Source organism: Aplysia californica, unplaced genomic scaffold (assembly GCF_000002075.1).
Source record: "Aplysia californica isolate F4 #8 unplaced genomic scaffold, AplCal3.0 scaffold00120, whole genome shotgun sequence".
NCBI lineage: Eukaryota > Metazoa > Mollusca > Gastropoda > Aplysiida > Aplysiidae > Aplysia > Aplysia californica.
Window position 1 is genome coordinate 237350 of NW_004797390.1, and position 15073 is coordinate 252422.

General features: G+C 38.5%; 1 protein-coding gene across 8 annotated transcripts in view; it reads left to right on the forward strand.

Annotated features, from left to right (window-relative positions):
• Positions 1-835, forward strand: part of LOC101860885 (phosphatidylinositol 3,4,5-trisphosphate 5-phosphatase 2A) — a 104826-nt gene extending 103991 nt beyond the window's left edge. For all 8 annotated transcript variants that reach the window (XM_005096045.3, XM_005096047.3, XM_035969145.1 and 5 more), the window contains one exon: positions 422-835. In XM_005096045.3, the coding sequence (XP_005096102.1) occupies positions 422-664 (243 nt within the window). In that variant the 3' untranslated portion in view covers positions 665-835. The remainder of the gene's footprint in view (positions 1-421) is intronic.
• The last annotated feature ends 14238 nt before the right edge of the window (positions 836-15073 follow it).

Sequence of the window (15073 nt, forward strand, 5' to 3'; positions counted from 1 at the left end):
GAAGCAAACCACACCAGAGCACCCACCATCCACCCACCTTTTCTCTCTCTGACTGGACTCCCGTTTTATATCACTTGTTTGGTATTTCTTTATCCCCCATTTAATATTTGGAATGCCTTGGAAGGAGAGTGGGGTGGGGTTTGCTGTTTTTTGTTATATTGGGTATAGGGGCATGGCGTTTGGAGTATTTTACAAAAAAAAGTAGTTTTCTTATTTCTTATCTTGAGATCCTACTGTATATCAGCCCGATTCGCCTTAAATCCAGCTTTTGCGAGGGAAAAGAATTTTCACTCTAATGATGAGCCTCTTCAAATCCTGGTTTTTACCAGATAAATCAGCGGAGATTCTTCTTTTGTGAACATGTTTAACACTGAATAAATTTACTTACTTACTTATTTTTACCTTTGACTTTTCTCCCCAGATATACCCCTCCATCGCCATACGTCCCTATGAGGAGCTGAAAAAGCCGACCAACGTACAGGAATGGCTCATCGGACTGGGCTTGGCGGAGTACACGTCTTTATTCCTGAGGAACGGATATGATTCCATGAGCTCGCTCTCAACACTGAACGCAGCTGGCATTATGAAAATGGGCATCCGCGACGGGGAGCACCACATGCGCATTCTGAACAGTGTCCGGGACATGAAGGGGCGGTCCATGTGACCATGGCTTTGTTGATAGGTCCGAGAGTACTGTGCAGCATTCTGCTCTTGTGTTCATGGGGATCCGACAGCATTAAGTGAATGTGTAAAGACTAGCTCCCTCTTTCCTTCCCTCTGTTCCTCCCCCTCTCTCTCTCTCACCCATCCTCCCCCTTTCTCTCTCTCACCCATCCTCCCCCTCTCTCTCTCGCTCTCTCTCTCTCGCTCTCTCTCTCTCTCTCTCTCTCTCTCTCTCACCCATCCTTCCCCTCTCTCTCTCTCTACCATCCTCCCCCCTCTGTCTCTCTCACCCATCCTCCCCTTTCACTCCCATGTATGTACTCATCTACATACTCACCAGCGTCGTGTCTGTAATGGGAATACCATTGTTCGCTCACTCGGAAGGTCAGTGTGATGTGCTGCTCTTTACACTCGCTCTGCGTTATACCGGATCCCCAAAGTGATGTAGACATATACAGTGTGATTTGTACATAGGTTCATACTTCCGGCATTCCTCAGAAGGTCTCTATGTCATTACCCTACCCATTGACTGACTGTACAGTCTAAGAAATGTCTCGTCTGCTCTTGCCCAAATTTTCCAACATTTTTTTTTCTGAAGGACAAAAGGCAGACGTAGGTCGGACACTGTTAGGAAGAGTGCGAGAAACTTCACTGTCATTGGTTCTGACCAACTGACGCCCCTGGTGTGTATTTACTCGCTGCTGGCTCCCTATTGGTGGTGAGGAACTATCTTGGATCAGCACGATGATGTTTTGTGAATAGACTGCCCTCACGCGTCGCATCTCGTCGTATCTGAGGGAGCCCATTTCTCATTTCTTCCTGACCTGTCAGATATTTCTCTTCACTTCCGCCCTTGAGACTGTGATTTATTGGACAAACTCTCGAGAGTGCAGGATTTGGAAGAATTCAAGGAAATGTGGATGAGGTTGTATGGATACCTTGCAGGCTTTGGTGCTGGGGGAGGGGGGGGGAGCACTTATGGACCTGTCCGGTGTACAATTACGTTGTTGCCCAGGACAGGTAATACAGGTAATAGATGGATGAGGTTATGTATGGGTGTACAAATACAAGCCGATGAGTGAAATGTGAAGAATTGACTTTCAAAGAAAGCTGTAGCTCAACGAGTGTGGAAACGGAGAGTGTTTTGTGAGTTCTTCAAATGATCTGTTGGTGTGTGCCAAATGTATGGAATGTGTCAATTATTTGTGACCTTTGACATCATAATTTGTACAAAAATAAACCACAGCAGCTGCAAGAATCTGATTCACAAGAGAAATCACAGAATAGTCGTATTTAAAGCTCCTGTCTATATTTTTTTGGTGTAATTTTTGTTAGGCTTTGAATACAATTATTTTGGGATTTCAATGTACAGAAAGTACACTGCTTGACAAAATGTTCACAGCGGCACTCGTTCACCACTGTGCTTCTCCTTTCTGTGTGTTGGTCTGGCCTGGGGGCAGTCTCCATCAGCTGCCTCCTGCACGTGCAGGAATTTCATAATTGTGTCTGCTCTGTGAAGGGGAATTTCTGTGAAAATTAGTCATAGATATGCTTCACGTCGACTTAATGCCAAGCCACTTACCTGAATTGTCATCTTGCATCAGAAGAAAAGAGAATAAGTACTGACAGACAATATGCTGAGGAAGCATGGAGCATCCCGTCTTCCTAAGACCCCAGTTCTAGATTCAAGTAATTCAAGTAATGCTCAGGGTTGCATGGGATTGTGTTCTGTCTTCCCAACGTGACTTCAAGTTCTTGAACTAACGAGTCTGGCCTGGCACCCTCCGAAGCCAGCCCCAAGTTGCTGAAAAATACCATCGTAAAACAAATCTTGCTACAACATCCACTTGCTTCCAGTTGTGGCATTACGTGGTGAACATTTTCAAAATGCAACTTGTGTCTTGTTTTAATAGCTTGCTGGACAGAATTGTTTATTTGAAGAACCTTTACGTGTAAGATTAGTCATAGCCCCTGAGATCGCAGGTTGCAGTATTACTAGAATTAGTGTACAGGTGCAGCACCCCATTATATTTGATCGACATCTGTCAATGTTTGGATGTTCAAAGGTCACTAAGTACCGTACCAAATGTTATTTTACTGATTTCTGTATTGATTACATGAAATGATTTTACATGATTTTTAAGAATTCACGTTCTGTTTCACCTAACAAAGCTGGGGTGGTATGCTTTGTATGAGTGCATCAAATTACTGTAACAAAGTTTTTGTGGCAGGACACATGACTCAAGTTGTTATCGGTATACATGTACTTATCAAGATATCCATAAAGTTTAATACAGTAATGTCCTGTAATGCACTAACAATATAGCCTCAAACCCACATGAAATGGGGGTACTTTGTGAGGTGTACTTCAAATATCTTGGCTTGTACACACTGTACATTTTTAAAAAGTCGTTATAGTATATAGAATCAGCTTTATTATGCCTTTTGAGAATTCTCTTTGTGTTGAAGGTTTCTCTTGTACTTGTACAGTACAACTGGGGATATTCCAAGGCCAAGCACTAACTTTGGACAGTTTTTCAGCACGCTCACTTGTCTCTTTTATTCCTCGTTAAGTTCTCGGATAATGAGATTTTTACAACTCTCTAAAGTGTTCACTGTTTCTTTTTTTTTTTGTGTGTGGTGTGAGTGAGCCTTGTAGCCAATGTTTCTCAGCTGTGTCTCTGTTGATGAAATATTATGTAGTTATATTAGTTGAAGTTAACTCCATTCCATTTTTACAAAACTTTTGTGTTTGTGGGTTGTTGTTTTTTTGTTTCTTTTTGTATCTTTCTGTTTGTAGGTAAAAATTGTTTGAAGTCAAGTGTTTCCAATAATATTTTTAATTGTGGATTTTTGCAAAAGTATTAAGCAGTTTAGCATCTTCATTGTATATATATATAAGTGGGTAAAATAGGTGCAGTTGGTTACATTTTTTTATCAATTCTCAGAAGAAATTCAAGATCCTTACCTGGTTGAAATCATATTTATTCTCATGGCCAGTCCTGAATCTACATGGGTGAAAACTTTTACCAAATTCAAAATAGTAAAATATCTTAACTGCACTCACACATGAAAGGATACTACTCTATATTTAGTGGCATAATAGAATGGCTTTTTAGTGATAGTTTTACTTCATTATAAATAGCAAAGTTTTTTTGGGGCTTTCTTTGCTTACTTTTTTGGCAGTTTGTAATGTAAGTTATGCCATGAATTCCCACTTCATTTCTCAGGAATCCTTGTTTTGCTTCCTATTTTTTCTCTATGAAAAAGAAAACCTTTTTTTCTTTAATACTCCAGCACCTTCGTAGATAGACCCTGTTAATGTTCACATTCCCGGCTGACCGTATTAAGGTGTCCATTGCAATATCTTCAGAAAGGCTTATTTGTGTATTCAGGGTGTCATGAATAGAAGGGAACCCAATATTTCTTATTTAAGAAATTCCAGTACATTTTGTGTAAATCCAAATCCGTTAGCAACAAGGTAGGCTCGTGTGAGGCTATATTTGAATTTTTTAAACACTAATAATATTAATAGATAGCATTTGTATAGCGCATATCACCGCTCAACAGCAGGCTCTATGCGCTTTACACTATATTAACACTATTGAAGTATAAGGAAAATAAATAACCGAATACTATTAAGAAAACTTGCTTTTAGATGCAGTGAGTTCGAAATGGGTGTTTCGACACGTAATGTTGCTATGATACTTAACATTTTGGCGTCTCATCTCGCTGATTGTCGATGTTTACCAGCCAGTTTCTTTGGATTTTCCCCAAAATATGATGGCAAAGTGTTTAAAAGAACAGTTTCAGAGCAAAAGATAGAAAAACATTCATTAGTTGTATCTGATGATATTATGACTAAAATATTGGATTATAGTGTCGGATAGCCTGATTTTTTAATTAACGAAACCACAAAACAACGGTGATAGAACATGACATCCAAAAAGTCTCAGTATACGAGATTTGATCCTTCTGTGATAGTTGTTCATTACATTCTGGGACATTACTTACACTTCCTGTGGTTACTAAGGATGTATCAAAAAGCTTGATTTATTCGTACAAAAATTTTTCTTTTAATTAGTCTTTCAAGAGAAATCAGTGTGTCGAACCTGAGGAGGGGTGACTTTTTAACGATATTTCGGCATATTATTATTAATCTTTTTTCAAGTTTGCTTCAAGGCCAAAGTAGTGCTGCTTTGGATATGGTAGGGGTTGATTCCATCTCTTTTGTTTCCCATACCTTTTGACTCAGACAGTTGTTTTTTTTCTCAGAGCTAGAGCTGCCCCGAATTGTCTGAGCATGTAAATGTAATTAGTGTGCAGTTTCAGGAAACTACGCGATGTGCTCGTAGTTTTCGTGCTGAATTCTAAAAGGCCGAAAGGGAAGTTAAAAAAAAAAAAGGTTCAGGTTTCTTAACTGCTTAGAATTATAATTTGGTTGTGTAAAATGCTTTGTCATCTACATGTCATTTTCACAACTGTGTTGTAGGGACAGTAGCGTGTTGGTCAAGCACATATGTGAGGCGGCGTGGTGAACTCGGACGCTCGTCAAAATAATGAAAGTCGAGAAATTGGCATTTTCCCGCGGGTTTGGGAATTTTTATTGAATTTTTGTTTTTTGGTTCAACACCTTTCAGGCCCCATTACAGAGCACATTTCTGTGTGGATTTTACTGAAAAACGTTATTTAAAGGCAGAAGAAATGTAAATTTTCAGTTTCCGATGACTCTCAAGCTAAAGAAATAACTCAACTTTGGCGGCCAGTTTCTCGCTAATTTTACCTCTGAAACCAGATGACCCCTCCTCCTTCAATCACCCATATCTCGACTTCTACTATTCGACATAGATGGATTTTATTTTCACCCAAAATGAGAAAATTGGACAGGCCTTAAGATGATACCATCAACTCCGCATTCCCAAAAATTGACGAGAGCCTGATTCGGCCGCGTCGTGCCACATATGTGGTCCTTTGAGTTTGTCTTCCACTGTGTTCTGCAGGGCACAGGAGGGAAGAAAACTGTTTACCCAAAGTCTGAACCTTTTGGAAAAAATGAAGTAGGAAAAGGAGAGGACGTTTTTGTTTATAAGATAAGATAAGATAAGATGATACTTTATTATCCCAGAGGGACATTTTTCTTGGCTGTACAGGACCGTAAAAACCCTTCCTGGAATACATTAAAAATTTTAATTTTATATTACTCTTATTAAAATTCAATACCATATGAAAAGAGAAGTAAAGCTGACAAAATGTACGTTCACATCAGATGCATCATTCAACCACATGCAGGAATTTAATAACAAGACCTTTGGAGTTATATATATAGATACATATTCTAAACAGCAACACACACCTATCTGTAAGAGCCTCGTCGCCACTGAGCAGATTTTTCATCTGAAATAAGCTCATGATTCAAAAATGGCCCTTGAGTACCTATAGAAAGCCAAGATAACAGGCAGAAATAACAGAACAATACATTAGTAATAGAACCGTCCTATATATATATATTAGCTTCCTCCGAGCACCTGCTTGTTGAGGGAAATACAGAGGGTACATTTCTCAAACACCAGAATTTTTTAATGATAGACGAGTACAACTGTTTCATAAACTTGTTCAAATTGCTCAAAACTACGATTCATTCACTTATGTATTTGGTTAGAATGATTAGGCTTAACTAACCACTTGGAAAACGGTATTTTTGTTTCTTTGTCAAGGAAAAGAGAGTCGAAAATTTGAGCCATGATGATGTCTCTGCAGCACCATGTGAAATAATTATATCAGTATCTAGCTTTATTTTTGCTACATGTGCTCAGTTCTCCTAAATCTATTCTTAATCTATAGTGCTTTCATGAAGATTATATATCGAAATGTATTAGGTGTAGAGGAAAAATCAGTAGAGCTTCATTTTTGCTACACTACATGTGCTCAGTTCTCCTAAATCTATTCTTAATCTATAGTGCTTTCATGAAGATTATATTATAATTTATATCAAAATGCATTACTTGTAGAGGCAAAATTTAATTTGTTTGTTTGGCTGTTATGGGGTTGTTTTTTTTAACCTTCACTGTAGCTTACATGCAATGTGCACACCTTTCATTGGACAGCATTTTAACTCTTTGACCATGCAATTTAAAATCACAATTCCGTGTAATTCTCTCGTGTTTATGGAAATGCGACCCGACATATTAGGTTTTTAAAACCACTTGTTTCGTGTCAAACTGATCAATAAAGCATTACCTTGATGCAGAATTCATTTATCTTTGACTTCCGGTTCAAACTAAAGTCTTGTTAGTTTGTACATTTTTATATTCGGCTCGTACCATAATACAATAATAACTTCGCGTCGGACGGTGGTACCGTCCAGCCATGGTTTCGGACCTCGACTTCCTGACGCTGCCACCGTCCAGACATGGTTAAAGAGCTAAGTCATATTTCCCGCCTCAGTAGAAGATTTGTCATTGGGCACGACCTGTTATAAATTGAGAAATTCTTTGTTGCTGACTTTTAACATATCATGCTAAAGCTTTACGAGTAGTAGCCGTTGTAAAAATATTCTTTCCCGTCTGTACATATGTATACGTAAGTAGCGTGAGGTGTATAAAAGTCTTTTCTATCTTTGCCACCGTTCTACTGCTCCTATTACTGTTGTTTAGTGGAGTGCAGTCGTTTCAGATTTTTTACTTTGATCTTTATTTGGTCACTTTTAAGCACAAGTAGGCTAACCCAGATTTCAGGGGTTTCCAGAAGTCTTGACCTACACCAAAAGTGGGCATTGCCCTTCCTATAGGAGAAGTTTGGTTTCATCGGTGTGTATATTTGTTTGGTTATAGAGAAAACTCTCCTTGTCTTTTAAAGAAACTGAACAAGGGTCCAAAAATTTACCTTCGGTTTCTCTAAACAGCATTTTTCGGGATAGCCCCCTTGTGCTTAAAAGCGACAATTTGATGGTCACGTTAAACAAATTGACCTCAAAGCTTTAATAATCAGCGTCTGTGGCGTAGTGGTCAGGCCCTTCACCGTCACATGCAGAAGATGTGTTTGTTTCCAGTGCAGGGAGTTTTGTTAACCCTTCCAGCCCCACGCACGTATATTTTCAGCAGCGCTTGTGCCTCCCACCGTCCCAAAAGCGTATATTCTCCGTTTAGGGGGTTACTGAATTTGCGCATTTTTCAAAATTTGCAAACCTAATTAAACGTTAATTTTCTTAATATTTGTTCATTTACTTTTAAAGACTTATCTGTTATTATCAAAACCTCATTACAAAGATACTACATCACTTTTTAGAACGCATGCCTCTTTTTCTGAAATACTGCTGTATTGGCTGGGACTGGGGTCAGGGAGCGCACAAAAATGGTTGTAGCTGGAAGGGTTAATAGGTTTTTCCCTATCCTGCTGTACCCCAATCAGCCCGGGTTGGACCTGACAAAGTGGACCAAAGCAGCCCGCGTCTTAGATAATCTAAATTGTCTTGATAAAGGCATAGGAATCTTTTACAATCAATCACTTTTTACAATCAATCAAGGTAGATCAAAGCGATCCGCTAGTAAATGACGTAATTTGTTTTTGACAAGGATGTAAAAATCATTTACAATTGATCTGTCAATCTGTTAATAACTTTTAACAATCAAAAGGGTTCAGAGTGAAACAAAATTATGTAAGGAGAGCCAGAAGTGTTTTTTTTCAGAGAACAAATATTCTCTTGGTTCATAAATGGTTTGGAGTGTGGGGCCTTTTCCTAAAGTGCCTGGTTGGATGTTGTAGCGTTGGGCCTTAGCAACTTTTATTTGCTTCTGATTGATATCTCCCTTTTAAGATAACTGTTTAAATAACAGTAGTGTAACTGTAGAAAAAAATGTCCCTCGTTACCATAAACAGTCGTCCGAGTATGCTTGTAGCTTCAGTTAGATCAACAAGACCCTTTACGTACCCCACGACTGAAACTTTACGTACCCTACGACTGAAACTTTACGTACCCTACGACTGAAACTTTACGTACCCTACAACTGAAACTTTACGTACCCTACGACTGAAACTTTACGTACCCCACGACTGAAACTTTACGTACCCTACGACTGAAACTTTACGTACCCTACGACTGAAACTTTACGTACCCTACGACTGAAACTTTACGTACCTTACGACTGAAACTTTACGTACCCTACGACTGAAACTTTACGTACCCTACGACTGAAACTTTACGTACCCTACGACTGAAACTTTACGTACCCTACGACTGAAACTTTACGTACCCTACGACTGAAACTTTACGTACCCTACGACTGAAACTTTACGTACCCTACGACTGAAAATTTACGTACCCTACGACTGAAAAAAACAAGCCCAAAAGTATTTGTTTATCAGCTGTACTTTTCAAGTGAGACTTTTGTCCACAAGTGGTCAGCATTTTGTGAGGCAGCGTGGTGGAATCAGGCTCTCGTCAAAATAATCAAAGTGAAGAAACACGCATTTTTCCGCAAGTTTGTGAATTTTTATCAAATTTATGTTTTTTGGCCCAACACCTTTCATGCCCGTTAAAGAACTCATTTCTGTGTGGATTTTTCTGAAAAACGTTGATTAAAGGCACAAAAAAGGTAAATTTTCACTCACCACAGACTCTTAAGCTAAGGAAATAACTAATCTTTGGCGGCTCTTTTCTCACTAATTTTACCTCTGAAAACAGGTGACCCCCACCTCCTTCTTTCGCTAATATCTCGACTTGTATTTAAGATAAATGGATATTTTTTTCATCCAAATAAGGACAATTGAACAAGCTTTAAGATGATACCAATGACTCTACATGCCCAAAAATTGACGAGAGCCTGATTCCACCGCGCTGCCTCACATTGTTTGTTATTGGTGATATTGTTTGATTTTTTCTTCTCTGTTTCCATTTATTCCTTGAACTGCTCAGTTGCTCATTGGGTTGCGTTTTTTTTTGCTCCACCTTTCCGCTCATTTACTTTACACTACAGTATTGATCTATCATGATTATCTCCTCCTGCATGCTTCCAGCTGTCGGATGAATGTCGGCCCGGTATGTGTGCAGTTTTTGTCGCTGAGAAATACACGTGACTATCTGCTGTTTTGTGGGACAAAAATGACAAATAACGGGATGCTGGGGGGGGGGGTTGTGGTTTTTTTTGTTAATTGAAGAAGATAAGAACATTGTTTACTTCAACGTTATTTTACTTCAACTGTTGTTTTGCTTACTTTTTAGAAAAGAAGTATGTGGTATTTGAAGAAAAACCATTAACTCTTAGGCTACGGCGTGCCAGTTCAACTGGCTCACAGCATCTCTCAATTGTTTACTGTCCTATCAAAAGTCTGCCAAATTCCAGCCGGTCCATCATAACTATAATCAAACTATGTTTTTATTTTCATGGATCTTTCATTTCTGCTTAATTTCATGTTTATTTTGTGCACACGTGTCAAATAGTATCATCGAAGTTATAGGGAAGTTTGTGGTGCCAAAATCTTTGAATACAAAATTGGTTGAGTACAAAGAAGGAATAGTCTTCTGTAAGACTAAGAGTTAATGAAAAGTTACACTTAATAATGTATTACTGTATAGATTACTGACTAACTGCTTGTTTATAGAGTGAGATAGTCACATGTCTAACTAAAGGGGTCTGCGTCTGTGCAGCAGATGAGTCAGGGGCCAGAAGTTGGAACTGACCCGTCACCGTCTTTTGACTGACTTCAGCAAGAGCAGTTTTGAATTTTGACCTGTGGTACTCTTCAATAGGACTCTCCTGCCTCCCCCTAACCCCTCTGCCCAATTCACACTTGGAAGTAATTGCTCATTAATAATAATAAATAATAATAAATTGTATTTATATAGCGCATTTCCACAAAGAAGTGCTCAATGCGCTGTACAATAATACAAAGAACATATGCAGCGCACAGCTCCTATAGTAATCCTGTTTTTCTCTCTCTCTCCCTCTGTCACTGTGTTTTTGTATGCCTGTGAGAACCACCTTAATGTCTGCAGTGGGAAATATTGAGACCAGCTGTGGTCTCTGGCAGGGCAAGCCATTTATAAATATTATGCTCTTCCAATAACTCTAATATGAGCTGCTTTTGAGTAGCAGCAAATTTGGTATTAGAGCAAGTATGAAGATGTACAACTGTGAAAAACAATTTGAAAGTTTCAGTGTACTTGGTATTTTATACTTTTAAAATATACTTTTAAAAAAGCCCATTTTTTTAAATTTGAAAAGTATTTGAAGATCAAACTTCAACTTGAATATTTTCCATGAGATTTTAAATTAACCTTAAAACATTAACATATGTGGGGTGTAGTGAGGAAGTGCTTTGCCATTGCACCTAAAATACTTGAGTTCAATTCCCAAATGAGGAGGTGGGTGGTTAGTGGGTGCTCTGGTGTGGTTTGCTTCTTCTTTCCTATCAAACATCTGTCGTCCTTATCTCCCCTTCTTCTTTCCTATCAAACATTTGTCGTCCTTATCTCCCCTCATTCTTTTTTATGTATGTTACTCTTTTGTAACACATAACCTTTTCCTCGGCGCGTATATGACCTTATTGTGTTGCAAGTGCCGTAAAACTCTTACTAAAACTAAAACTAAACAAGTGAGGAGAAATAAGTTTTCCAGTCTGTCTGTTGAGATATTTCATCTGTCTCAGCCGGGATTTCCCCTGAGTGACAGGCTTGTTCAAAGCAGCCAGCCTCCTAGATGTTGTAAATTGTGCTGAATGGGTTCCTTTAGTCTCAGGAGACTATTGATCAGCCCCGCAGGAGATTTCTCGAGAGCAGCGCTTGCTGTGGCTCAACAGGCCCACACGAGAATAAATTGTACTGAATGGGGTGTAAAAAGTTAACAATTATAATTAAAATGACCTTATTAAGACCTTCCTTTACTTTGTTGACCCAGTTTGTATTACTTTATGCTTTATTAAACTTCTTTTTTTTAGATGTTTCTCTTTATTTATGTCTCATTTATCGACTGCCATTGTCTTTATTCCGTTATTAATGTCTATAATTCCTGCTGGGTTTTTTTTGCAAAACAGCTCACGCTCATTTTGTTTGTTGTGTTTTTTATGTGTTTTAGCCAACTGTTTATTTTTTTATTAACCTTTTCCTGGAGTGTCGTGGCTACTTTCAGCTTCGATGTTGCTCAGAAAATTAACTATAACTCGGCAATAGTTCAAATTTTCTTTTTTTAGCATTCACAGGAGATATTCCTTTGATAAAAGTTATGCTCGTTTGAAAGAGGTGTCAATGTGTGGATATATCAGTGTTTGGATATATCAATGTGGATATATCAATGTGTGGATATGTCAGTGTTTGGATATATCAATGTCTGGATATATCAATGTCTGGATATATCAATGTGTGGATATACCAATGTGTGGATATACCAGTGTGTGGATATACCAATGTCTGGATATATCATTGTGTGGATATACTGGATATATCAATGTGTGGATATATCAGTGTGTGGATATATCAATGTGTGGATATATCAATGTGTGGATATATCAGTGTGTGGATATACCAGTGTGTGGATATATAAGTGTGTGGATATATGTGTGATATATCATGTGATGTTCTTCTGCCTTTAACGTCACTGCCTTATTGCCTTGACTGTGTGTGGGTGTGTGTGTGCAATGAACTGATTTGTGTGTGGGTGTGTGTGCAATGAACTGATTTATCTTTAGTCTACTGTTTTGCTCGCGGCTGTTGTTGTCATTGTGATTGTTGTTGCTGTTGTTGTTGTTGTTGCTGTTGTTGTTGCTACTTATGTTTTTCTGTGGTTGGTGTTTATTTTCGTGCCCATTATTGTTGATGACCGTATGCAGTTGCGAGCGCCGTAAAACCTCTACTAATACTACTACATTATTGAGAGGGATGAAAAATGGTTGGTTGTCTAGCCATTCTGCTTCTTTTCAGTACCATGATTTTTCCTGACATGTACCTGGCGAAAACTGATACGGTCGAGTTGTCATGCAAACTTTATTTAAGAAAGTATGGAGATATGCACAGTTGTGAAAACTTACCTTTTAACTTAAGCTTCAATCATTAGTATACAATGTTTTAAAGAAAAAAAGACTTTTAAAAAGTTACAATGTTTTAAAGAAAAAAAGACTTTTAAAAAGTTACAATGTTTTAAAGATAAAAGACTTTTTTAAAAATCTTAAATAAATCAGAAATCTCTCCCCACATATCTTGATATATGATATACATGTAAGAACTCAGTAACAACAGTAACAGCTATTACATAAGTCCGTAACTGGTTTTTGTTGAGCGTGATTGTAGTTGTTACTCTCTTGTAACACCTCTAATCTTCTGGCGCTCATAGTATGATACCTTATGCAGTTGCATGCTCCCGTAAAACCTCTACTAAAACTGAGTAAACATGCAGCTGGCCTGCTTGTACGACATAAATTCTGTCGATGGGGGCGTAAATCTTCTACAATGCGAAAGCTACCTTTTGTTGTCTCGTGGATGGTTGGCAGAAGGCTATACACAGTTCCGGTACTGTTCAGTCATTTCATCTTCAGCAAGCATTGTGTTTTTATTGTTATTATTGTTATTATATTATTATTATTATTATTATTATTATTAATATTATATATTTTTAAAAAAATATTTTTTTAAATGTATATGTTGCATTCAGTGGGCTGCTTTTTTGTGAGCATGAATGTTTGTGTGAAGTGTGGCGTGAGTTTGTATCAACTGGACTGAGAAGTAACTTGTGACGGATAAAATTACGTTTGTGTATTTATATATTGCTTCCATTGTGTTTCAAGCCAGTCCTACCCTGGTCACAATTTTACAAAAGCTGTCTATGACAATGACTAATGATTGTACTGTACTGTCTTCATATTTTAATTCGTTTTTGTTTTTAAATATACTTTGCCATATGGTTTGTTTCGTTTTGAACTTTCCTTCCACAGCAAAAAAAATACACGACTTGTTATATGAAGTATTTTGTCATCCCTCCTCTCCCCTTTCCGCCCTGGTACAACAGACCACCACTCTGCTGTTCCAGGGCAGAGCGACGTATCTGCACTTTTTATGATTTTATGATTTTGAGTTACGTCGCACTGCCATTGGAAATATGGGCATGGCCCTTCAGTTACGTCTGTTTGTCATAATGAAATATCCTATTTGTAGTGCAGATACGTCTTCCTGCCTTTGACACAAGATGCAGAATGGGTAAAGGCGTCCATTTAAACGAAGATGTAAAAGTTATTAAAATTTTGCAGATACGTCTGTCTGTCTTGGCACGACAGCACTGTTTCTAAACATTGCCCTTGGTGAGTGAGGCCTGCACTGTGTATTTTGTTTTGTTTGTATATTATTATATGGTCTCTTTTAAGGACAAGCGGGCTAACCCAGATTTCGGGGGTTTCCAGAAATCTTGACCTACACAAAAAAATGTCTAGAGGAGAAGTTTGGTTTCATTGGTATGTATATTTGTTTGGTTATAGAGAAAACTCTCCTTGTCTTTTAAAGAAACTGATCAAGGGGCAAAAACGTTACCTTCGATTTTCTCAAAACACCATTTTTCGGGATAGACCCCTTGTGCTTAAAAGCGACCATATAATTATTATAATTGTATAGTGTACAGTCTGACAGTACGGGTCGCCGCACCCACAACAACAACATCAACAACAATAACTTCGTCTCTTGATCATCCTTCCGACTGTCAAGTGTTACGTTCGTACTTACTTAAGGCACAGCCGCCAGGAGGGGAGGAACGAAGAAAACAAAGTGTGGACAAATACAGCTGGCTTCCTGGTCCCTACAACTGATTTGTTTGTTGTTTCTTTTTGTTGTTGCTGTTGTTGGTGGTGGTGGTGGTGGTGGGGGGGGGGGGGGGGGTGGTAGTGTAGGGGTGTTTTTTGTTTTTTAAAAATCTTTATTTTATTTTATTTGGTTTTGTTGTTGTGTTGTTGTTGTTGTTTGTTTGTTTGTTTTTTTGTGGGGGGGGTTTTTTGTGGGGGGGGTTCCTGTTGTATTTAAATCTGAGTCCTGGGTGGTTGGCGGATGCTCTGGTGTGGTTTGCTCTTTCTTTCCTATCCAACCTCTATCGTCCTTATCCCTCCTCCTCCTTTTCTGTGTTTGTTACTCTCTCTTGTATAACACCTCTAATCTTCGATGCTTATATGACCTTATTCTGTTGCAAGTGCCGTAAAACTTACTAAAACTAAACTACAGGCCGTGGTTTATTATCGTTTACGCGCTTTGTAGTCACACGCAGAAGACCTGAGTTTGATTCTCGAGCGTGTGGAAAGAATTTTTATCATCTGTCTTTCTGCTGGGACGTTGCGTCTCTCTCACTCAGGGTTGGCTTTGGCAGGCATGACCGAAGCCTGCCTCCTAAATTATCTAAACTGTGTCGATGGGGACAAAAAAAACACCAATGTTTCAAAATAATATAGA